At 38.7% G+C, this 26458-nt stretch overlaps 1 protein-coding gene across 7 annotated transcripts in view; it reads left to right on the top strand.

Moving 5' to 3' along the window:
• Positions 1–26458, top strand: part of UHRF1BP1 (UHRF1 binding protein 1) — a 63127-nt gene that overhangs the window by 9498 nt on the left and 27171 nt on the right. Inside the window, exons 1-8 of one of the 7 annotated variants that reach the window (XM_027602263.2) lie at positions 6924–7130; positions 7233–7311; positions 17969–18088; positions 18232–18270; positions 18971–19061; positions 25279–25359; positions 25666–25806; positions 26239–26409. In XM_027602263.2, the coding sequence (XP_027458064.2) occupies positions 19026–19061; positions 25279–25359; positions 25666–25806; positions 26239–26409 (429 nt within the window). In that variant the 5' untranslated portion in view covers positions 6924–7130; positions 7233–7311; positions 17969–18088; positions 18232–18270; positions 18971–19025. Of the gene's footprint in view, positions 1–6; positions 58–6923; positions 7131–7232; positions 7312–17694; positions 17807–17968; positions 18132–18231; positions 18271–18970; positions 19063–25169; positions 25360–25665; positions 25807–26238; positions 26410–26458 lie in introns of those variants that run through there. The other 6 variants (XM_027602262.2, XM_027602258.2, XM_027602260.2 and 3 more) reach the window with 6 other exon arrangements.

Here is a 26458-nt window from a genome sequence, read left to right as displayed (position 1 = left end):
AGAAAATGTCTTAACAGAGGCTGATGTGAAGTTAGAGGCCTGGCAGTGTATTGTAAGGTATCGTTTTCCTGAATCTCAGCAGAGTCCTCACTGTCTCCCTTCCTTTCAGGTGAAGTTGGCCGTGAGCCACAGGAGAGGGTCCTCAGTCTCTTAGAGGAAGATTTGCTACAAGATAGTTAGATGGTCAGCTACCCAGGTGGTGTGTAAGCCCTTCTCAGATAGGGAGTCTAGCCTTCCCCTCAGATAGCCCCATACCCTGGGCTGCCTTGAGGACTCTGTTTCTGAGACTATTTATTCACTGATTCTATCAGAAAACTTTTACTGACCACCTGAATTGTATGCCAAGCACTAGCAACTTGAAAACAAATGAGACAAGATTCCCTTTCAGGGACTCAGCTGCCTACAGCAATAAACAGACCTGTAAACAGTAAGCCCAGTAAGGCATTAAGAAGTATCTGTGGAACCTGAGGGGCACAGATAGTCAGGGGCAGAAAGGTGATGCTGGGCAGAGGGAGCTGCATTAGTAATGGTACTGAGTTAAGAAACAGAAGGGACTGCATATAGTTCTGTGTCACTGGAACGTAGGGTTTGAGGGCGGAACATAGCTAGAGACGATATTGGAAAGATAGAGGCTGGATCATAGATGCCTGTATACTATGACCAGGCATCTAGATCGGGCTCAGCTGTTTTCTGTTGCCATTGATCTGGGTCTGAGGCAATTGAAACTCCAAACCTCTACACCTCTATTGATTTTGTTAAAAGTGAGAGAGGGGAAAAAAAAGTCAGGGAGATGGTATAGTGTAGTTAAGGCTGCAAGTTCTTGAGCCATACTGCTTGATTTTGAATCCTAGCTTGCTATGATCTTGGGCAAGTTATTTAACCTTTCTGTGCTTCAGTTCTCTCTTCTATAAAATGGAGATAATAGTTGTCCTTTATATCATGTCATTGAGAGAAATAAATTAATTAAAAATATATAACAAAGTGCTTATTAGGACAGTGTCTAGAATAAAGTAAGCAATCATTAAATGTTAGCTATTATTTTATTTTTTATTTTTTTTAAGTTTTTATTTATTTGTTAGAGTGTGGGCGAGAGAGAGAGTGAGCAAGGGTACAAGCAGGGGGAGCTGCAGGCAGAGGGAGAAGCAGGCTCCCTGCTGAGCAAGGAGCCTGATGCGGGACTTGATCCCAGGGCACTGGGATCATGACCTGAGCTGAAGGCAGACGCTTAACCAACTGAGCCACCCAAGCGTCCCTGTTAGCTATTATTTTAAAAATAATTTTTGTTCTCAGAGAAATGTCATCCTTTTTAATTTTTCCTGATTTTTTTTATTGTAAAAGCTTCTGGAAAGAGCTTTTAGAATATACTAATGTCTCTCTCTCTCCTTTTTAGAAACTTTGCACTTTTCATTGTCTCTAAAGGGAAGGGTGTGCCTTCTACCTCAGCTTCACGGATAAATTTTTTTCCGTGTTTACATATGACACTCTTAAACCTGATTTAACATGTCTGGTTCATCAGAGTATTATGGTTGGTTTACAGTATGTGAAAGAATATGGATGGATTGTTGGATATACCCTTTAGTTCATTCCATCTATTTGGCAATTATCATTTATTCGCTTTGTATTATTATCAGTAAACATCGGTTGAGCATTCTTATCCTAGACTTTGTGCTAGACACAGATCTAAATGAAAACGGTTATAGCTCTTGAGGAGCACCTAGTCCTCCTTGGAGTTAGAGACCTTCGTTTTTATTTTAAGCTCTTTTGTTTCCTCCACAACTACTTACGTGGTTTGAACCTATTTACTTCAGTCAGTGAATGTGCCGCTATCTTAGGTATTTGTTCATTGAATGATCTCTGCAGGGGAAACTACTCAAAGTAGTACACATTAATTGAGCATTCTTTCTCAATTGCTAGGGCTTTTCTTTCACCACCAGATGTGAAACATGGCTCATTTTGAGCGGTCTCTGCCTTTTTTTTTTTTAATGTGGGGCTTGAACTCACGACCCTGAGATAAGACCTGAGCCAAAATCAAGAGTCGGATGCTTAACCAATTGAGCCACCCAGGTGCCCCAGAGCAGTCTCTGCCTCTTAAAATAAGCATACGTTAGGGCCAGTTCTGCTCAAAAATTAAGGACAGCCTCGTGTATGAAATCTTTTTTTTCTCAGTTTCCTTCTTGAGCAGTTTTCAAAGCTCAGATAATTTATATGTCATACTTCTTCAAATAATTGTTTGAGGCTATGCCATGAAGATATATCTGTTCACATTCAGTAGTGAATGACCAACAATGCCCGTTAGTAGAATAGGCCTCTTCTAAGCATTAGCAACTGCAGTTTCACTTTGGTTAATCCAAGAGCCTAGGTATAAGTCTTAAATTAGAAATATAATACTCAGATATCATTAATTCTGCTCTTGATGTAAGTTTGGGAATTGTCAGGACATGGAAGGACAAAGGAAATTAAAGGGAATATGTTAGGATGACAAGGAGTGTTTCTGATAAAGTGAGACTTGCCAAGACTTGGGACATGAAGTGTAATATCTTCAAGGCTGATATAGGGAGAGAATTTGGCACCCTGTCAATATGGGAACTGAATGGTTAAAGAATTGAGAGGGAAGACAGCAGCTGTCTCTGAGTTACAGTTGTTAAGGAGCCCCCACTATTTTAGTCCTAATTCTAGGATGACCAGGAAAAGGGTATGTGGAAAAGATATTGGATAAGAAATTACAGCCATAATTCCAGGTGGTACTCAAATATGTTAAAGGTCAATTAGATGAGGAGTCCATATGTAACATGCCTTACATGCGTAGATCCTTGCTAGTGGATCAGATTGCAAGTATTCAGTTCTAGAAGAAGACTGGCTTGGGGCACCTGGCTGGCCCAGTTGGTGTAGCATGTGACTCTTGATCTTAGGGTTGTGAGTTTAAGCCCCGAGTTGGGTATAGAGATTACTTTGAAAAAGTAAAATCTTAAAAAAAAAAAAAAAAAAAAGACTGGTTCAAACCAGACAAGGTATTGGGGCTTAAGCTAAACAGGCTAGGTTTTAGCAAGGCTCCAGGCTTAAGGAAGAGAATTAGAATGTTCATCAGGGCTACTGCTGAACATTAAGGAAAGAGAGCATAATCTCCAGAATATCAACTGGCCTAGGATTGGGACGGGAAGGTAGGGTAAATGGGAGTGCTTCAAGTCATCAATTACACAACTACCATGGGTGTGGGGAAATATGTATAATTGGTTACAGTTGTAGAGAGTGAATCAGTACCATGTTTATAGAGGGAAATTTGGCAATATCTGTCAAAATGTAAAAATGTACAATTCCACTTTTATGAAATCATCCTACAGAAGGAATCAAACAAGTAAGAAAAACCAGTAGGGCTTTTAATGAAATTAATGTAAAAGAGCAATCAGTTGGGACTTTATTAAATAAATTTTAATTCTCCATACAGAGGTGTTGCTTGTAGATAACCCCCCAATTATTAAAAAGTACATAAAAATTTGACAGTGTAAAATGCCCAAGATATATTGTTCATTGAAAATAAAAGCAAGTTTTAGAAAAGTATATATAAAGTATATATAAAATAATTTTTTCTTTTATACCTTTTTTCTTTTATTCCTTAGTTTCAATTTTTTTGAGATTATTTATTTGAGACAGAGAGAGAGAATGAGCAAGTGAGAGAACAAGAGCAGGGGAAGGGAGAAGCAGACTCCCCACTGAACAGGGAGCCTGATGCCTGGGTCAGTCCCAGGTCCCCGGGATCATGACGTGAGCTGAAGGCAGACGCTTAACCAACGGAGCCACCCAGGTGCCCCTGTTTCAATTTTTTTATGATAAGCACTTCACTAGAAGACCAAGAGGATGATTTATCTATTACCACCTATCATACTTTTTTGAGATGGTACATTTGTGTACATCTGGTCATATGTATTTTTGGTAATTCATCATGGTTGCCTCTTGGGGAAGATAAAATACCAATGATAAAAATACCAAAGAGAAAATACCTTTTCTAGTAGAAAAGGGTTCTACTTCTAATAATAGAGGAATATCTTATATTGATCTAGCCCTTTCTGAGATAACAGTTATGAACTCTGGACAGTATGTAAAAACAAATAACTACTTGAAGACATTGGAAAGTGACAATGAGGCAGAAATTGTTAGGAAACTTGAAAGATGGGAACTGTACCGGGCATGATTTTCATTTATACAATTCTTTTGCCTGAGGATATGCCCCAGTTTGCATGGTGGGTGGTGGCTAGAACTCAAGCAGAAGTCTACAGTTTTACTAGCTTGGGGAGTTGGAGGATGGAGTTCAGGACTATAAGAGGGACTGGAGAATGAGGGCAGAAAGCTCAGAAAGGAGGGAGAACAGAAAAGGGAGCCCTAAAATCTGCTTTTAAATTGTCCAGATCCTTAACATGCATGGGGAAAGACTTCATGGAGCCTAGAAAAGGCAGTAGTTGGAAAGCTGAATGAATTGAGCTGAGGTTTAACTGCTGCCCCTTGTGGGGGAGACAGAGTTTGGAGTATGAATCTAGCCAAGTTAATTTCCCAGTAGAATAAAATTCACTCTTCAGAGGAAGATTGACAGAATTTAGAATCTCAGTAATGTTCAGTATACAATAACATAACTAGATGTGCAATGAAGGAAAATGTGACTCATTGTTGAGAATAGCAGTCAATAGAAATTGACCCCAAGATGACTCAGCTGTTGGGATTATCAGCCAAGGACATTAAACTTGGTAATAATAAATGAACAGATGGAGAATCTCAGCAGAGAAGTGGGAACTATAAAAAGAACCAAATGTAAAATCTAGAACTTAAAAGTATAATACCTGAAATGAAAAATTTATTAGATGTGCTTAACAGCAGATTGGAGATGGCTAAAGAAAGGGTTGGTGAACTTGAAAATAGAGTGCAGGAATTATTCACTCTGAAGAAAAGAGAAAAAAGATTAAAAAACAAAAAAAGAGCTTCAGTTACTGTGGGACAATATTAATATATGTGTAATTGGAGTCCTAGAAGTAAAGGAGACAGAAGACATCTGGCAGATTGTATTTTCCAAAGATGGCTGCAGCGGTATCTACCATCCTACGTGTTCTCTTGGCCAATAGAATCGAGGTGGAAGTGACATCCAAGCTACACAGAGCTCCAGTTAACAGTTCTGGCTCAGCCTGGCCTTTGAGACATTTCAGCTTAGGAATCAACCATGTGAAGTGAGGAAGCCACTAGGTGATACCAGTTCCCAGCTATTCTTGGTGTCCCAGATAAAACCCCCAAACTCATGAATCAGAGTAAAGCTATCCCAGTTGTCCCTTGAGTGAATTTCTAATGCACAAAGTCTGTGAACTTAATAAAATGCTTACTGTTTTATGGCACTAGGTTTGGAGTGATTTGTTATGCTGTAGTAGATAACTAAAACAAGACAAAAATATTTGAAGAAATAATGGTTGACAACTAAACAATAAAAAGACAACCCAATTTAAAAATGAACAAAAGATCTGAATAGACCTTTCTCTCTCTCTCCCTCCCTTTCTCTCTCTCTCTCTTTCTTTCTTTCCAAAGATTTTGTTTATTTGACAGAGAGAGTGTGTGAGAGCACAAGCAGGGGGAGTGGCAGAGGGAAGAGAAGCTCAGTGGGGGACCTGATGCAGGGCTCAGTCCCAGGACCCTGGAATCATGGCCTGAGCCAAAGGCAGACGCTTAATGGACTGAGCCACCCAGGTGCCCCAGACATTTCTTTAAGGAAGATGCATAAATGGCCACAAACATATGAAAAGATACTCAATGTTATCAGCCATCAAGGAAATGCAGATCAAAATGAGAATGGCTATAAGGATGACCAATAAAAAAAGACAGATAATAACAGTGTTGGTGAAGATACAGAGAAATAATAACAAATGTTGGTGAGGATGTGGAGCAATTGGAACTCTAAAACACAGCTGGTAGGGCTGTAACATGGTGTAGCCATTAAGGAAAACAGCCGGGCAGTTCCTGAAAAAGTAAAGAGTTACCATTTTACCAGCAGTTCCATTCCTACATGTATACCCAACAGAAATAAAAGCATATGTCCACACAAAAACTTGTACTTGCATATTCATAGTAGCATTATTCATAATATCCCCAAACTGGAAACAACCCAAATGTTCATCAATTGATGAATGGATAAACAAAATGTGGAATATCCATATAATGGAGTATTTTTAACCATAAAAAGGAAAGAAGTTCTGATTCCTGTTACAACATGGATGAACCTTGAAAATATGCTAAGGGGAAGAAGCTAGTCACAAGAGACCATATGTTATATAATTTTGTTTATATTAAATGTCCAGGATAGGCAAATCTTTAGAGACAGAAAATAGAATAATGGTTACCAGGTTAGGGGAAATAGGGAAAATGGGGATAATAGCTGAAGGGTACAGGTTTTTTTGGAAGAGGGTAATGAAAACGTTTTAAAATTGATTGAGCTTATGGTTGCACAACTCTGTGAGTATACTAAAAACCATTGAATTGCACATTTTAAACATATTGCATGGTGCACTGGGTGTTATATGCAAACAATGAATCATGGAACACTACATCAAAAACTAGTGATGTACTGTATGGTGATTAACATAATAAAAAAATGAATGTGTATATGGTATATGAATTAATTGGAATAGAGCTGTTCTTGAAATAATGGCTAAAGGTTCTAACAGAACTTTTAAACAGATTTATAGAATCCAAGAAGCTCAGTCAACCTTAAGCAAAATAGATACAAAGACTACTCCAGGCACATCACAGTCATATTGCTGAAAACTAAGGAGAAAGAGAAGAACTTGAGAGCAGCCAGAGAAAAATGACTTATCACACAAAGGAGAACAACGATCTAAATTAACGGCTCGCTTCTCATCAATAACAACAGAGGCAAGAAGACAGTGGGATGATATCTTTAAAATGCTGAAAGAAGCTCTCAACCTAGAATTCCATATCCAGCTTAAATGTTTTTTAAAAATAGAAAAAGGCATTTTTAGACAAATGAAAACTGAGAGAATCCTAGTAGTACTATAAGAGATAATGAAGGAAGTTCTTCAGATTGGAGAGGAATGATACCAGATGGAAATTTGGATCTATAGGAAAGAGTGAAGAACACTGGAAATGTAGGTGTAAAAGACTATATATTTTTTATTTTCAATTTCTTTAAAAGACAAGACCTAGTTGTAGGTCTGTGACATAAGTACAGTAGTCCCCCTTATCCACAGTTTTGCTTTCTATGATTTCGGTTACCTGTGGTCAACTGCAGTCCAGAAGCGGATTATCCTCCTGACATATCATCAGAAGGTCAGTAGTAGCCTGACACTGTGTCATAGTACCTACGTCAGTCACCTCACTTCAACTCATCACGTAGGCATTTTATCATTTTACATCATTATAAGAAGGGTGAGTACAGTACAATAAGATATTTTGAGAGAGGGAGCCCACATTCACATAACTTTTATTAGAGTATATAGTTATAATTGTTCTATTTTATTATTGTTAATCTCTTACTGTGCCTAATTTATAAATTAAACTTTGTCACAGTTATGTATTAATAGAAAAAAAAAGTATATATAGGATTCAGTATATCTGCATTTTCAGGCATCCACTGGGGGTTTTAGGATGTAGCCCTTGTGGATAAAGGGGGACTACTGTAGATGTAATAAATATGACAATTATAGTCCAAAAGGTGAAGGGCAGTAAATGAACTATTTTGCAAAGGTTCTTACATTCTTATGTGAAGTACAATATTTGCTGTAGGTGGATTGTGTTAAGTTTACATATTGTATCCCTAGAGCAGTTTCTCTCTTTCTGTCTCTCTCACACACACATAAAGAGATAAAACTAAAAAGCCCATAAAATAATTACAATGAAACACTAAAAATAAATAGGTTAACCTCAAAAGAAGGCAGCGAAGGAGGAATAGAGGAAAAAAACAGATGGAACAAATAGAATGGTAAACCAAAATCTAACCAGTATCAATAATTACATTAAATGTAAATGGATTGACCACTCCAATTAACAGCATAGGTTGTCAGACCGGATGAAAAAGGGATAAACACAGATTGAAAGTGAGAAGATGAAAAAAGGTACATCATGTGAGCAGTAAGCACAGGAATGCTGGCGTGGCTATATTATCAGACAATAAACTTCAAGACAAAGTTTACTACTGGAGAGAAACATTTCATAGTAGAAGGATCATTTCATCAGAAAGACACAGTCGATGTATATGAACTTAATAAAACAGCTTCAATACACATGAAACAAGGGGCTCCTGTACGGCTCAGGTGGTTAAGCGTCTGACTCTTGATTTTGCCTCAGGTCATGGTCTCAGGGGTCATCAGATCAAGCCCCACATTGGGCTCTGTGCTCAGTGGGGAGTCTGCTTGAGATTCTCTCTCTTCCTCTCCCTCTACTCCTTCCCTCCTCCCCCCGCCCATGTGTGCACATGTGTACTCTCTGTCTCTCAAATAAAATCTTAAAAAACAAGAGTTAAGAAAAATACACATGAGGGGCTCCTGGGTGGCTCAGTTGTTAAGCGTCTGCCTTCGGCTCGGGTCGTGATCCCAGGGTCTTGGGCTCGAGCTTGCACTGGGCTCCCTGCTCAGCAGGGAGTCTGCTTCTCCCTCTCCCACTCCCCCTGCTTGTGTTCTTGCTCTTGCTATCTCTCTCTCTCTGTCAAATAAGTAAATAAAATCTAAAAAAAAAAAAAATACACACGAAACAAAACAATTAAAAGCTTGTGGGCTCTCTCTCTCAAATGAATAAATAAAATCTTAAAAAAAAAGCATAAAAGGGCAAATCCACAATTATAGTTGGGTGTTTTTAATACTCTTCCCTCAGTAGTTGATAGAACAACTTGAGAAATATCAATAAAAATATAGAAGATCTGGGGCGCCTGGGTGGCTCAGTCACTTAAGCATCTGCCTTTGGCTCAGGTTATGATCCCAGAGTCCTGGGATCGAGCCCATGTGGGGCTCTCTGCTCAGCGGGGAACCTGCTTCTCCCTCTCCCCTGCTTATGCACTCTGTCTCACTCTCTCAAATAAACAAATAATATCAAATAAATAAAATCTTTAAAACAAAACAAAAAATATAAAAAAATTAGAAGATCTGAGTAACATTATGCATTGCCTTGCCTAATTGACACTAATAGAACACTGTACATAACAACTGAAGAATATATGTTCTTTTCAAGTGCACAGGGAATGTTCACCAAAATAGACCCTACATTAAACTATAAAATATGTCTCAACACATTTCATAATATTGGGAAGTTACATAGTATATTCCCTGACTATAGTATGGAATTAAATTAAAAATCGATACCAATAAGGGTGCCTGGGTGGCTCAGTCGGTTGGGCGACTGCCTTCACTTGGGTCGTGATCCTGGAGTCCTGAGATCGAGTCCCACATCCAGCTCCTGGCTCAGCGGGGAGCCTCCTTCTCCCTCTCACCCTCTCCCCTCTCATGCTCTTCTCTCTCTCTCTCTCTCTCTCTCAAATAAATAAAATCTTAAAAAAAATCAATACCAATAAGATAACTAGAAAGGCCCTGTAAATTTGGAATATTTAAAATACATTTCTAGGGGCACCTGGGTGGCTCAGTCGTTAAGTGTCTGCCTTCGGCTCAGGTCATGATCCCAGGGTCCTGGGATCGAGCCCTGCATCAGGCTCCCTGCTCCGCAGGAAGCCTGCTTCTCCCTCTCCCACTCCCCCTGCTTGCGTTCCCTCCCTCGTTGTGTCTCTCTCTGTCAAATAAAATCTTTAAAAAAAAAATACATTTCTAAATAACTCATGGTCAAAGAAAACATAAAAGAAGTTGGAAAATATTTCTAGCTAGTTGGCAATGAAAATTCAACATATCAAAACTTGTGGGATATAGCAAATAAAATGAGTGTTGGGAAATATATAGCTTTAAACATTTATATTAGGAAAAAGTTTCAAAATCTGTGACTGAAGTTTCCAACTTAAGATGCTAGAAAAAGATGAACAAAATAAATCCAAGTAAGTACAATAAAGGAAAAACAGTAGAAATCACTGAAATTGAAAATAGGACAAAAATAGAGAAAATTAATACAGACAAAAGTTTTTTTTTAAATATAAAAATTAACCTTTAGTGAAACTGATCAAGAAAAAAATCATAAATACTACCAGGAATGAAAGAGGGGATATAGATAGATCTTACAGATGTTAAAAGGTACTAAGGGATATTATGAATATCTTTGTCAAAAAAATTCAACTTAGATGAAATGTGCATGATAATTTGAAAAACATAACTTACCAGAACTGACAATGAAATAGAATATCTGAGTAGCCTTATGTCTATTAAGGAAATTACATTTGTTATCAGAACCTTTTTTAATAAAGAAAACTCCAGGTCCAGATAGCTTTATTGATGACTTTTTTTTTTTAAAACTTTATTTATTTGACAGAGAGAGACAGCACAAAGCAGGGGGAGCGGCAGGCAGAGAGAGAGGGAGAAGCAGGCTCCCCACAGAGCAGGGAGCCCGATGCGGGGCTTGATCCCAGGACCCTGGGATCAAGACCCGAGCTGAAGGCAGTCACTTAACTGACTGAATTACCCAGGTGCCCCTCATGACTTCTTTTGAACATTTAAGTAAATAATACTCATTTAACACCAATTCTTTAGGGAAATAGAGAAGGGAAACACTTCCCATCTTGTTTAACATGGTAACAGAAGCCTGACAGAGATGTTGCAGACAACATGAATGTCTATATAGAAATCTTAACGGCTTCTTTAAAAAAAAGCTACTAGAACTGATAAGTTAGCTTAGCAAGGTTGCAACGTACAAGATCAATATATAAATACCAGTTTTCATAAAGATTGGAAATGAAGAAGTAAAACTGTCTCTATTCACAGATATAATTGTTTACATAGAAGATCCTAAGGAACCTACAAAACAACCACTAGAGCTAATAACTGAATTTAGTAAGGTTGTAGGATACAAAGTCAATATATGGGCACCTGGCTGGCTCAGTCGGCGTGTGCGACTCTTGATCTCGGGGTTGTAAGTTTGAGCCCCATGTTGGGTGTAGAGATTACTCAAAATCTTAAAGAAAAGGTCAATATAAAAATATCACTTTTATTTCTATCTTCTAGCAGCAAACAACTAGAAAAAAATTTTAGTTTCCTTTACAATAGTAAATATTCCTTTACTGTACATATATATATATGAAGAAAAGATGTATACTGAAAACTATAAAATATGCCTAGAGAGGTTAAAAAAGTTCCAAATAAATATGCCTACTTTGATTGTATACCATGTTCAAGGATAGGCTGATTCATTTTTGTTAATATGTCAAATCTCCCCAAATTCAACTATGCAGTCCCAATCAGAATTTCAGCAGTTGCTTCCCCCCCCCAATAGAAAGTGGCAGGCTGATTAAAAAATTTATATGGAAATGAAAAGGACCTAGAATGGCCAAAATAATCTTGGGAAAAAAAGCAAAAATGAAGTTTATACTCCTTATTTTTAAGACTTAAAATGAAGTTACCATAATAAAGCCAGTGTGGTATTGGCATAAAGATAAGTAGATCAGCAGAACAAAATATAAAGTTCAGAAATAAGCCATTGTATATAAACTGCACCTTAAATGAAACAATTAAAAATTTTGAAAACCAAAATCCAGAAGGAGAATTTTCTTCTAAGAAAGGCATATATCTGTTCATGTAGAAGTTTTGAGAGTAAAACCTATTAGGGCAAACGTCTAAGATTGAATGGCATATTCCATCACGTTATCCAGGATGGAATAATGTTAACTACTTTAGTGATTGAGATGGTTTGTTTAGATGATTTAGGGGTCCTGTGTTTAAACCAATGGCTTGATGTGTTATATTTTTGCTAAAAGATATGCCTGTGGTGTGGCTGGGCAGTGAAAATACTTTGATATGGATTTGGGTAGGAAGCTTAGAAACCAAGGCCTGAGCTGTGATCACCTTAGTGGAAAAAGAAGTGAAGGAAACGAAGTGTATTTGCAGACATTTTTGCTTTTGTGGGCGTTCAATTTCTGTGGGACCTGAAGCAGACTGCTTATGCAACTTATTCACTGTATTATTAACAATAAAAGTGTTGAATTACAGGATACAGGGTAGAAAATTGAATGAATGCTGGGTTAAGTCTCATTTCTGGCATTTACTTAATTGCAGGTTTACCACTGGCTAGCTGGACAAGTCATTTAACTCACTGGCCATTTGCAAATTGTAGATTTGTACTAAATGATTATTTAAGATTCCTTCTACTCTGAAATTCTGTGAGTCTGAAAATCTAAGAATTCTCACTTCCTAACATTGTGGTACATTTTCACAAAAATGTCTGAGAGTCTTTCTCTGTTGTCTCTTTGGCAGATTGCAATCCCCTGGCAGAGATGAAACCTGATCAAAATCTGTTTCTCCAACTTGATTTCATCTTAGCCTCTATGCTCTGTAACAGTGACAGATGGCCAGAAAAATGTTTCCCCACATACTTGAAGTGGAATAAATAGCAGGCTTCCATTAGCCTTTTCAACAACCCTGGAATCAGTGATACTATCCTCAATTAGGAACACAGATGCTGAATAAAGTGGTTTCAGATCAGATCTCAGATCTGGTTTCCTTGTTTGAGCAAACCTCCACAATCCTCCACACCAGGCCCCATGGATTACCTTTTTACCAATTCTTTGTTATTACTGTAAAATGCAGTCAAAATCAGTTGAGGAATTCTTACTGCGTTTTTTGAGAAGCTAATAATATGCTATCCATCTTTTGTTGAATACTAAAAGTAAATTGGTAAATGAAAAAGCAAATATATATCATTATTACTGTTAGGGGAGAACAACCATGTGGTCCAGCAGACCTACAGGTAATCTCTAGAGAGATTTTTTATTCTGATAGCCAAAATTATATAATAAAAGGAAGTTTATCCTCTTGGTTATCTTGTATGCCCTACCTGGAAATATGAATGATCACTTTTCATCCACATCTCATCCACTTTGGGGTAGGAAGACAGGTTCTCCTGGGTTTTGTAGTATGCCAAGAGGCTGGTGAGCATCCTCACTGAGATTAGTCTGTTGTCCTGGCTGGCTGGTGTTTACACTTGAACTTATTTCCAAGATAAGTCTGCCTGGTTACTATCAGGATAAATTGGGCACAGGGTTCTCTCCTCCACAGAACTGCCCTGAAGAAGTCAGTGCTGTCATTTGCCAGATGGCATGGTTACAAAGTTCATAGAATTCTGCTGGTTACCAACTATGGGCCTTTTGTTTTCAGTTGGTTGGTCTTGTCTTTACAAGCTTGATTTTGACTAGCTTCATTAATAATTTTGTTCCCTGTCCTCAGTTCTCTATAGCATTAGAGAGACAAGGGATGAAAATCTGTTCTTGGAGCTATAGTGGGATATAATGGAAAGGCTTTCTGGGGAACATTAATTCAGTTTTAAACTTGTCCAGATTTCAATTTGTAGACACCTGGGTGGAAAGGATAGAAATAGGCATACTGGGAATGGAGGATGATACATTGAAATAGAAAGAGATCTGTGTTTATGTTTCATTCAAAGTATGTTCCTTTTTTTTTTTTTCAGAGAGGAACATACTTCAAAAAGTCCCTATCACTTTCTTTTCTTAAAAATTGTTTTTATCATAAAGAAAAGTAGTTTGTCTTTGTGATTTTCAGCCTTTTCTCTCCTGCATGTTAAAGGAGTCCTTACTCCCATCTCTTGACAGTGACTCACACTTACCATGTTTCCCAGTTGAGGCAGGGAGGTGGGGTCTTATCACAATTTGTGGGGAGGAAAGGAACAGACATACAGTTACAGTCTTCAAAACTAATTTTACATCTTCAAAAATTCTTTTTTTTTAAAGATTTTATTTATTTATTTATTTGACAGAGAGGGAACACAAGCAGGGGGAGTGGGAGAAGGAGAAGCAGGCTTTCCGCGGAGCAGGGAGCCTGATGCGGGTCTCGATCCCAGGACCCTGGGATCATGACCTGAGCCGAAGGCAGATGCTTAACGGCTGAGCCACCTAGGCGCCACACGTCTTCAAAAATTCTTATCTTTAAGACTAATACTTCTGAAGGATGCCTCACCCCAATTTGTGAGCTGATATGGCTTCCCTGAATACTTAAGTGTAGAGGAAAGGTTGCTAGAAGTAAATAATTGTAATATCTTATTTAAATATAAAAGGGGCTTGAAAAAGAAAGCCTACCTGTACCTAATGAGTACAAATAATGTTGAGTTCTGTTTTCTGCCTTCCTTTCCTTCCTGCAGGATTGTGTTTCCTCCAGGTTCCTAAGGGGCATGTACTATATCTTCCTTTAGTTTCAGTTGTTGTTCTTGTTTTATGTAGTGGAAGTGTGTAAGATGTTCTTTTTTCTATTTCACACCCAGTCCTATTTCCTTGTAGATGGCCATTCTTTGAAGGAAAAGAGAAATTCTCTTTCCCTCTGTAGCAAGTTAGTTTTCAGAGGATAGGAGCCATTGTAGAAAGCTTGTCTTTTTTGGGTCCAGAGAATAAAATTGGCTCATACCCAGTAAATATTGATTAAAATTTTTTTTATGAATTAAAGTCAGTAAAAGTATGTGTAAGGGTATAGGATTTTATTTTATCCTGCCTAGAAGCTAATAATTAGCCTGCTGTAGTTCATGGAGGCTGACAGAGCACAAGAGACTCCTGGATCAGAGACCAAGGACTTTATTACTCATGGTCCAGCAAGTAGCATAAGCATATGTTTGCATTAGTTCTCCTTGCCCCCATAAGTCCCATTGGAGTGACACGAATGGGCCCAGACGGATGCTTGCACATATGTTATAGGAATGGAACATTGAACTTGGGGAATCCATTGTTTTTATAGTAAGTGGTAAGCAAGCCTGCTGTATGTCCTAGGGTGGGGCACATTACGTCATCCCCCAAAGCTGATCTTTCAAACACAGTTCTGAAAAGTGGCCTGGGTAAGGAGTGGTCAGGGTCATGCATTTTTGGCATACTCAGCAAGACATGTAGGAGTATGAGAGAGCCATGGAGGAGTAGCTCTCCCAACAGTAAGTACATATAGTAGGGAATTTATAGAGATCTTGGAATTATTATGAAATATTTGCTTTACAAAAAGGTTTAGAGAGTAATATAATGAATAGCCATACAGTCACCTCCCAACGTGACAAATAAGTGTTATTTGTATAGTTGCAGCTTCCTGTGGACCCTTCCCCTTGTCTCAGGGGTAAGCAGTTTCCTGATTTGTCATCATGCCAATGCATTCCTATGAATCCGTTAATATCATGTCGTATTTTTTTGCATGTTTATAAACTTCTAAAAATTTTTTTACTATCATTTAAAAATTGTTAAAGAACCTTTTTACATAGTACCATTTTAGGCACTGTAGAAAAAAACTGAAGATAAAACTCTTGCATATCACGATCTTACTGTCCAAGGAAAACCAAAACCACTAAAATATAGCTTAGTCATAGGAAAGGATATATGTGAAAAAATAAAAGTTGGTAAATAATATGTAACTCTAAAGTCAATTATTAGCATCTAATATATGTAAGGGCTAAGTATAGGTATGGTTGGAGGGCAAAATACAATTCATTATTGGGGTGGAAGGTGGTGACTCTGAGAGGCAGCAACAGTGAGAATTACAGGCATGAGATTTGTCATAGACAATTTGTCATACAGGAGAGAGGGATATGCTGTGAGGAACTGGCCTTAAATTGATCTAACCAAAAAGATGGGAGAAGGGAGCTGGGAGTAGGTAGCCAGCAGGATAGTTAGCTGAGAGGTATGTAGGTGTGTCAGGTGACCATTTTGTTTAGGAGGGATGGCTAAGACTGAGCCCCTGACCTCACAGGGCTTCATATCTAATCACATAGGGTGGTTACATAGGAGAGAATTAGAAAATATCCCAAGACCCTCTGTGATTATGACTTAAATGTGTGTAACAGAGTCCAGAGATGTAGAAGAAAAAAAGTTTCATGTGAGTTGCAGCAGTGAGGGAAAGAGCCTCAGTGAGAAGTCTTGCATTGGGCCTTGAATGGCAGATTGTGGTAAGGATGCTTCAGGAAACTGTCTTTTTTCCATTGCATGTTTTTTCCTGCTTTGTCAAAGATTATTTGACCATAGAGTTGAGAGTCCATATCTGGGTTCTCTATTCTGTTCCATTGGTCTATATGTCTGTTTTTATGCCAGTACCATGCTGTCTTGGTGATCACAGCTTTGTAATATAGCTTGAAATCAGGCAACGTGATGCCCCCAGCTTTGTTTTTCTTTTTCAACATTTCCTTGGTGATTCGGGGTCTTTTTTGATTCCATACAAATTTTAGGATTGTTTGTTCCAGCACTTTGAAAAATGTCATTGGAATTTTGATCGGGATGGCACTGAAGGTATAGATGATGCTAAGTGAAATAAGTCAAGCAGAGAAAGTCAATTATCATATGGTTTCACTTATTTGTGGAACATAAGGAACAGCATGGAGGACATTAGGAGAAGGAAGGGAAAAATGAAGGGGGGGGGGATCAGAGGGAGAGACGAACCATGAGAGACGATGGACTCTGAGAAACAAACTGAGGGTTCTAGAGGGGAGGGGGTGGGGGGATGGGTTAGCCCGGTGATGGGTATTAAGGAGGGCACGTACTGCATGGAGCACTGGGTGTTATGCAAAAACAATGGATCGTGGAACACCACATCAAAAACTGATGGTGTATTGTATGGTGACGAACATAACATAATAAAATTTAAAAAATTAAAAAATTAAAAATTAAAAAATTTAAAAAATTAAAAAAAAGGATGCTTCAGGAAAGGGGGTGGCAAGAGCACATGAGCACACTGGAGACACTAAGTGCGGAACAGTGCAAAGACTGACCTGTGGGAATTATGTCCAGGCCACTTGACCTATATAGTTTCCCATGATCTGTATTTTGCTGGTTGCATGCTTATGGTGCAGTTCAGGAGTTTCCCTCTGTCCTCTGTATTTCCTACAAATTAGCAACTGGACCTAGTAGCATGATGCGATTCAGGCTTATTCCCTTTGGCAGGACTATAGGTGGGGAGGGGGGTGTTCTTGGATCACATGAGTAAAGGTATGTGTAAGGGTCTGGGATTTCATTTGACCCTACTTAACAAGCCAACAATTAGCCTGTTACTGTTCCACATTCTAACTTCATAGAGCTCCCTCATCTGTTTCAAGGAGTGTTAAAAAATGTAACTTGCTCTCTGAGATATCCTGGTCTGTCCCCTGCCCCTCCCCCCACTTTTGTTTGTACCATCTCTTTGTTTCTGTTTTCCCTATCTTGTTCAATTTGGATTCCTCTCAGCAGTTTCTTTTCAGCGTTAGTGCCCTGCCTAGGAAGGAGCCTTGGTTAGTTCCATGAGTTTGTAAGGCTAGACTGCTCCAGGTCCTTTAGGCCTCACTGGGGACCCCTTACAGTGGACTCAACCCCACTAGTTTCAGTCTGTGATCAGATTGGCCCACATTGCTTTTCATTTAAAACTTGGTTATTTGGGGTTCTTCCGTTCTCTGGTCTGTCAGATGACCTATTGCTTCCCTTTATGTTGATCTGCACAGCTGCTTATAGTACTTGTGTCTTCCGGCCATTGATGTTTTTCTCTATATGGGGGTTTATGAGGATGCTTTATCATCTAGTTTTGTTACGGATGTTATTCGTGGGCTTTTTGTGGTGTTATCTAGTTGCTCTGTTTTAATGTGGGGATTCAGAAATACCAAAGGCTATGTTGCCACTTCGATAGCCATTTCTCCAGAATCCCCATCGTAGGTGCTTGAGTAGAAAGGTGACGCAATCATGAGTAGAACGGTAGGTCTGACCTAACATCTTACTTGGCATAGAGACAGTGTGGTCATTAGTCAACATTGGTTCTTTAACTTTCTCTTTTCTCCAAATTGAAAAGTGTTGGCTATAATGCTCATTTTGTGGATTTCCATGGAAATAATAGCTTCTTATCTTTACTCTTTTCAGGTTCACCAAGAATCTTTCCCCGGACAAAATCAATTTGAGCACCCTGAAAGGGGAGGGTCAGCTGACCAACCTGGAGCTGGATGAAGAGGTTCTACAGAATGTGCTGGAGCTGCCCACCTGGTTAGCCATTACTCGGGTCTACTGCAACAGGGCCTCCATTCGGGTGAGAATGGGGGTTAGAGTGCTGTTGCTGTCCTTGACCAGCAGGCATGCTTTCTTGAGGGGCAGCTCCCACAGCCCTGAGTGTTGCTTTCCTCTTTCAGATCCAGTGGACAAAGTTGAAGACACATCCCATTTGCTTGGTAATGGCCTTTCTTGATTGCAAGTAATCAAATGGGGATGGTTGGGGTGGGGTTTTAAAAGATCTGAGAGGAAATGGGGAGGAGTCCTGACAGGCTATCCCTTTTGGGAGTGGTGATTGCTCTGTCTGGCCTGTGAGCTTCTCTCTGAGACAGAGGGACTATTGTCTGGGCTTATTCTGAAATTACTGTGCTAATCTCAGTTAGCACTGAGACACAAGACACAGGAGTCCTGAGTTGGTTGTTTTGCCTTTTGTTTTTTATAACAAATTTTGCTGCCCAGGTTCTACTTTTAGATTTCCTTTGGAATCCTGACAGAGAAAAAATTAGAAATTTGGTTTGTGTTGACTATTGGGTGATTATCAGCTGAAAGCCCTTCAGGAACTCATCAGTGCATGTCTTTATCCAAAGATTGGAATCCCCAGGGATAGTAATACTTCTGTAACTTGGATTTATGTTTTAGTTTTCTGCTGTGAGCTAATCCCATGCTTGTCCTGGAGTTCTGCTGCTAATGGACATGGAAGAGGGAAGATGAGGCCTCTTCTTGCATTTCAGTTTGTTCATTCATTCAACGAACATTTATTGTCTGCTCTCTATAGGCACAGCACTCAACTAGGCAGTAGAGTATAGGGATGAATAAGACTCAGTGTGTGCTGTGTAGGTTTTTGTGCAGATGCTTAGCTCTCCGTGGCTTTTATTTCAGTGTCTGGATAAGGTAGAGGTGGAGATGAAAACATGTGAGGAGCCTCGGCCCCCAAATGGACAGTCTCCCATTGCCCTCGCTTCAGGACAGAGGTTAGTTCCTTAGGTCCCTATTATTTCCAACATGTTACCTATTCCATATCAACTTTTAGTGAAAAATAAACTTTTTATTTTGGGAATTTTCCAACCTACACTAAAGTGGAGAGAATAGTGTAATCAACCCCCATGCAACTAAGATCTAACTTCCAACAGCTATCAACATTTTGCCATTCTAGTTTCACCTTTTTCCTGCTGCTATGTGTGTGTGTGTGTGTGTGTGTGTGTGTGCGCGCGCACTGTAGTATTTGAAAGCAAATCCCAGACACCATATGATTCCATCTGTAAATACTTCTGGATACTGTGTCTTTTTTTTTTTTTTTTAAAGATTTTATTTATTTGACAGAGAGAGACACAGCGAGAGAGGGAACACAAGCAGGGGGAGTGGGAGAGGGAGAAGCAGGCTTCCTGCGGAGCAGGGAGCCCGATGTGGGACTCGATCCCAGGACCCTGGGATCATGACCTGAGCCGAAGGCAGTCACTTAACCAACTGAGCCACCCAGGCGCCCTGGATACTGTGTCTTTAAGAGACAGGGATTGTGAAGAAAGAAAGAAAAAATACACAATACTATTATCACAATCAATAGAATTAATAGGAATTTGTTAATATTATTTAATACTTATTTCATATTCAATTTTCCTGAATTGTCTCTAAAATAGTTTTTCCAATGCAGTGTGGCTCCGAAGAGCTCCACATACTGCATTTAGGGATTTGCGTTTTAAGGCTCTTTAATTCTAAACAATCCCCCACCCCCAGTCTTTAATAAACCATTTATTCTTTGTAGAAACTAGATTGTTTTTTCTAAAGAATTTCCCACATTTTGTATTTCAGCTGATTGTGGCCTCAAGGTTATATTTTAAATGTTTCTCATTTAAACCGATAGTAAGATTTAAAGGCTTGATTTGAGTAAATGTTTTTGTTTTTTGTTTTCTTGGTAAGAATGCTCTAGAAATTGTACCATGTATTTCCTATTGTAACATATCAGGAGGGACAAAATGTTCCTTTGGTTAAGATTAATCAGTGGATTCAGATGATGATGGTTTGATTTATCTGTTGTGATTAAATTCCTTATCTATTTCACCTCATGGTGTAAGGACCGTTGATAACCATTTGATGATAGTTGTATAGATCTGTTATTTCATTGTAGGCTGCAAAACAGGGATTTTATAATTCTTTTCTTCCTAATGCATTTATTAGCAATAATAGATTAGCAATAATCTCTAAGATTTTTTGTGGGGGTGAGGGGAGGATGAAGGTTTATCATTTTGAATTCATGTTGTTTTTAACAACTTTATTAAAGTATAATTGACACAAAATAGACTACATATACAAAGTATACAGTTTGATAAGTTTTAGCATATGCATACACCACGAAATCATCAACACAATCAAGGCAACGAACATATCCATTAACCCTTAAACATATTGTTGTTCTCCTTTATATTCCTTCCCTTTCCTTTCTCACCCCTTCCTATCCCCAGACAAGCATGGCTTTCTGTGACTATAGATTAGTTTACATTTTCTATAATTTTATATAAATGAATCATATAGTATGTACTGGTTTTTGTCTGGCTTCTTTTAGTCAGCATAATTATTTTGAGATTCATCCATGTTGTTGAGTGTATCAATAGTTCATTTCTTTTATTACTGAGTAATATATTCCATTGTGTGGATAGATCACAATTTGCTTATCCATTCACTTGTGAATTGACACTTTATTTAGTTTTTGGCTATTGTGAATAATGCTGCTATGAACATTCATGTACAAGTTTTTGTGTGGTCATGTGCTTTTATTTCTCTTGGGTAAATGCCTAGGAGTGGAATGGTCAGGTGGTATGGTAGGTAAGATTTAGCTTTTTAAGAAACTGCCAAACTTTTCCAGAGTGGTTTACTATTTTAGATTCTTTTTACATGTTTTTACATTTAAATTTTCTTATATCCTACATTTCCATTTACTTAAAAAAATATGTTTGTATTTCATACATTTATAATCATTATTTGTTTTGATATTCAGATGTCCTCATCTTTGGCTTGTGAGAGCCTTTCTAAGTCACCTCCTGTGTCTTTTGGAGAAGACCCCAATAATCTTTTTGCTTTTAGACAGAATACGATGTTTCAGGCTTCTCATATACATCCTTACTTCAGACCTGGAATCTGACATTTCTCCAAAGAACCCTGATTCCTTTTAGTGAGAAATGTTATTTAGAGAGAACAGTCTGGGCAAAATTGTATTCATTGAGTTGTCATTTGAATTGAGGCCTAAGTGTTTAGTTTTAGGGTAAAGGTATTTTTAAGAAAGAGAAAAATAAATCATGACAATATGCTGATGTTTCTCAATTCAAATAAAAAAAGAGGGTTTTAAAATAACTTTTTAGATTTAATGTTTGTATTTTTTGTTCATGTGCTGAAGCTTGTTTCCTAACAACAATAATATAATAAATGATTTACTTTTTCAATTGTTGAAAAAAATAAAGCCAATATTACAACTATCAATAAGATTACTGAATACAGTAGATTTCTGCGTGTTCTAACCATATGCTATATCCCACTAAGGAAGTATGGTCAAATGCTGTGTTTTAAAGTCACTTGAAGTCATTTTTTATATGGTTGGGATACCAATTTGACATATAGAGAAGTTCATTTTTTTTAAGACAAATTTTGCAGTTTTAGGTTCACAATAAAGTTAGAGGAAGGTACACAGATTTCCCATATCCCCTTGCCCCCACGCATGCATAGCCTTCTCCATTATCAACATCCCCTACCAGAGTAGTACATTTGTTACAGTGGTTAAACCTACATTGACACATCACAATCACCCAAAGTCCATAGGTCACATTAAGGTTCACTCTTGGTTTTGTACATTCTATGGGTTGGGACAAATGTATAATGACATATATCCACCATTATGGCATCACAGTGTATTTTCACTGCCCTAAAAATTCTGTGTGCTCCACTTATTTATCTCTATCCCTGCCCCCAACCCCTGAGACAGCTGGTCTTTTTTCACTATCTCCATTGTTTTTCCTTTTCCAGAATGTCATATAGTTGGAATCATACAGTATGATTCCATCTTTTTATTTTTTAAAAGATTTTATTTATTTATTAGAGAGAGAGAGAGAGACAGAGAGAGCATGAGCAGGGGTAGTGGCAGAGAGAGGGAGAAGCGACTCCCCGCTGAGCAGGGAGCCTGATGCAGGGCTCGATCCCAGGATTCTGAGATCATGACCTGAGCTGAAGGCAAACACTTAACCAACTGAGACACCCAGGTGCCCCCATCTTAACCATTTTTAAGTGTGCAGTTCAGTAGTGTTAACTCACATCCTGCAACACATCTCTAGAGCTTTTTCATCTTCTGAAATTGGAACTCTGTATCCATTTGTATTGGTTTGCTATGACTACCATGACATAATACCATAGACTGGGTGCCTAAATAGTTGAAATTTATTTTCTCATAGTTCTGGGGGCTTGAAGACTATTATAAAGGTATCAGCAGGTCCTGAGGCCTCTCTCCTTGGCTTGCAGATGCCGACTCCTGAGCATTTCCTCACCTGGCCTTTTCTCTGTACCTGCTCATCCCTGGTGTTGCTTCCTTTTTTTCTTTTTAATTGAAGTATAGTTGATATACAATGTTTTATTGGTTTCAGGTGTACAATATAGTGATGTGACAGTTCTACACATTATGTAGTACTCATAATGATAAGTATAGTTATCATGTATTATTGCAGTGTTATTGACTGTATTCCCTATGCTGTACTTTTCATCCTCATGACTGATTGATTTTATTACTTGAAGTATGTACCTCTTCATCACTTCTCCTATTTTGCCCACTCCTCCTACCCCTCCCCTCTGGCAACCACCAGTTTGTTCTCTGTATTTATGAATTTGTTTTTGTTTTGTTTGTTCATTTGTTTTATGTTTTAGATTCCACATATAAGTGAAATCATATGGTATTTGTCTTTCTTTGTCTGACTTGTTTTATTTAGCATAATACCTTCTAGGTTCACCCATGTTGTCACAAATGGCAAGATTTCATTCTTTTTTATAGCTGAGTAATATTCCATTGTGTGTGTGTGTGTATGTGTGTGTAGCACATCTTCTTTATCCATTTATCTATTTATAGACAATTGGGTTGCTTCCATATCTTGACTATTGTAAGTAATGCCGCAATAAACAGGGGTGCAGATATCTTCTTGAATTAGTGTTTTCATTTTCCTCAAGTAAATACCTAGAAGTAGAGTTACTAGATTGTATGATACTTCTCTTTTTAGTTTTTTGAGGAACCTCCATATTATTTTCCACAGTGACTGCACCAAATTGCCATTCCCACCAACAGTGGACAAAGGTTTCCTTTTCTTCACATCCTTGCCAACACTTGTTTCTTGTTGCTTTGATACTAGCCATTTTGACAGATGTGAGGTGATATCTCCTTGTGGTTTTCATTTGCATTTCCCTGATGATGAGTGATGTTGAGCATCACTATCACTCTTAATGTTGCTTTTTTGTTGAACAGAAATGATTAATTCTAATGTAGTCCAGTATACCTTTTTTCCCCCTTTATGCTTAGCCCTTTTTGAGTCCTGTTTAAGGGCTCTTTTCCTGTCCTAAGGCATGAAGATATTCTCTTTTGTTTTCTTCTAACAGTTTTATTGTTTGACCTTACACATTTAGATACAGTCTTAAAACTGATTATTTTTTTTTGTTTGATGTAAAATAAGAGTTAATACTATTTTTGCTCTGTCAGTATCTTCAAATTGACCATGCATCGTTACTGGAAGACCATCTTTTCCCTACTACTCTGTCACTTCTATTATGAGTTAAGTGTCTCTTGGTATAATTGTGATTTATGAGTGAGGTTGAAGATTTTTATGTTTAATATCATTTGCAGTTCTCTGTGAACTGTCCATACTTTGTCCCGTTTTTATTGGCCTGTAGGTCTTTTTCTTTCCAGTTTTTTTTTTTTTTTAAAGATTCTATTTATTTATTTGACAGAGAGAGACACAGCAAGAGAGGGAACACAAGCAGGGGGAGTGGGAGAGGGAGAAGCAGGTCTCCCATGGAGCAGGGAGCCTGATGCGGGGCTCGATCCCAGGACCCTGCGATCATGACCTGGGCTGAAGGCAGACACTTAACGACTGAGCCACCCAGGCGCCCCTTATTTTCAGTTTCTTGAAGCTCTTTATACGTTAGAGATGTTAGCCCTTTATGATATAAATTGCAAATATATTTTTTTCCAGTTTATAATTTCCACACCTTTTTATCTCGTAATGAGAACTGATTTCATTTACATGCCAAGAATGTCTGTGTTTTCAGGGCGCCTGGGTGGCTCAGTTGGTTAAGCGGCTGCCTTCAGCTCAGGTCATATCCCAGGGTCCTGGGATCGAGCCCCGCATCGGGCTCCCTGCTCGGCGGGAAGCCTGCTTCTCCCTCTCCCTCTGTCTGCCGCCTTGCCTACTTGTGCTCTCTCTCTATCTCTGTTAAATAAATAAATAAAAATCTTAAAAAAAAAAAAAGAATGTCTGTGTTTTCTACATCCAGAAGACATTAAGATGGCCTTCAATTCTCTCCTTGCCATTTCTGGCCTCTTGCTGTGGGAGTACAGCTGTGCTCTTTGGGATATATTTGACAGGGTAGAGAGTTGGGATTGTTCTTGACCAGTTGCTCACCTGGCTGTACTTCTTTCCTCTTTCCACTACCTTTGCCGAGTACGCTGTGTCTTTGAAGATTTTATAGAAACCTAGCGTTTCCTTTCTTTAGTTATACATTCCCTCATGTACAACATTCAAATTTAGATAGTTTGTGGATTATAAAAATATTTTTCAATTTATTCTTTCTAACAGAAGGGAGATTATTTCTAGGTCAACTCTTTTTCTTTTATTTCATTCCTCAAAAAATCAAATTAAAAAGAGTACTGCATCATAAAAAATTTTCAAAATTTAAAAACTGTAAGTAGAAATAAGAAGAGAGAAATAAAGAAAGAAATCATTCGTAGTTCTAGCATGCAAAGAGAGACAGTGTTAATAATCTTGTCTGATGTCTTCCAGTATAAAGAGTGTGCACAAAGTCTCACCTGCTTCTGAACATTGCTCTGCCTCATTTGTTGTAGTGAGTATGGCTTTGCCGAGAAGGTGGTGGAGGGGATGTTCATCATCGTCAATTCCATCACAATCAAGATTCACTCCAAGGCTTTCCACGCTTCTTTTGAATTGTGGCAGCTCCAGGGCTACAGCGTCAACCCCAACTGGCAGCAGAGTGACCTCCGCCTCACCCGCATCACTGACCCCCACCGAGGAGAGGTGACAGCCCCAGTATTGTAAGAGGAGAGAATGGGGAGATCAAAATAGGACTGATTTTTAAAGGATGTTATTCCTGCTCTGGGGATTTCCTTAGATATGTCCCCCATTCCTGTGAACCCAAGAATCCCAGTATTACTGCTACATGCTTTCTTCTCTTAGGGATCTCTGATTCACCGCATTCTATTGGTAGGATCCCAACTGAGAATGGTGGGAATTTCTGTTTTGCTTGTCTTTTCTCCTTGAACTTCCTGCCTCTTGGTTAATTTCATCCATAGAATTAAGGGATTTTACTTTCTCTCCTTCTAGGTTTTAACATTTAAGGAAATAACTTGGCAAACACTTCGAATTGAGGCAGATGCTACAGACAGTGGTGATCAGGAGCCAGTCACCACTCCACTGAGGCTTATTACCAACCAAGGCAGGATCCAAATAGCCCTCAAGAGAAGAGTGAGTATGTTCTCTGCCCTCATGAAAACTTCCATCTTTTATTCTCCTAGACAGCCTGGGAGGTGTTCTCTGTTTTTTCAATGTTACTGGCCCCAGGAATGACAATCAAAAGGGGCAGGCCTGTAATTCAGTGTTGCACAGAACATTTCTGTGAACATTTGCCCCTCCTTGTCACCTGAATTTTGGAAACCACAATTTTTACCCATATAGGAACACTGACATAGGCACCTGGCCGTTGACTGCTGTTGTTTCTTGTTAATCGCAGAAGACATTAGTAGTTTTGTAAGAAATTGACTCTCCATAGTGTTTACTGCTTTCCTTTCATGTTCTGGGTATTGAAAAGCCCTCTCTGATATTAATCAAGCAATAGTCACGTTGAGGAGTTGGAATGATACCAGATGTTGAACCCCATGTTTTATGTGGCCCCTTCAGACCAAAGATTGCAATGTGGTAGCCTCCAAGCTGATGTTCCTGTTGGATGACCTGCTCTGGGTGCTAACTGACTCGCAGCTCAAGGCTATGATGAAGTATGCAGAGTCACTGAGTGAGGCAATGGAGAAGTCAGCCCAGCAGAGAAAGAGCCTGGCCCCTGAGCCTGCACAGGTTAGAGGCAAAACAGATACCCTGGATGGGGCTAGGGAGATGGAGGACC

Source organism: Zalophus californianus, chromosome 7, assembly GCF_009762305.2.
Source record: "Zalophus californianus isolate mZalCal1 chromosome 7, mZalCal1.pri.v2, whole genome shotgun sequence".
Lineage (NCBI taxonomy): Eukaryota > Metazoa > Chordata > Mammalia > Carnivora > Otariidae > Zalophus > Zalophus californianus.
Note: the sequence above shows the minus strand (reverse complement) of the source record. Positions and strands in the feature narration are given on the sequence as shown.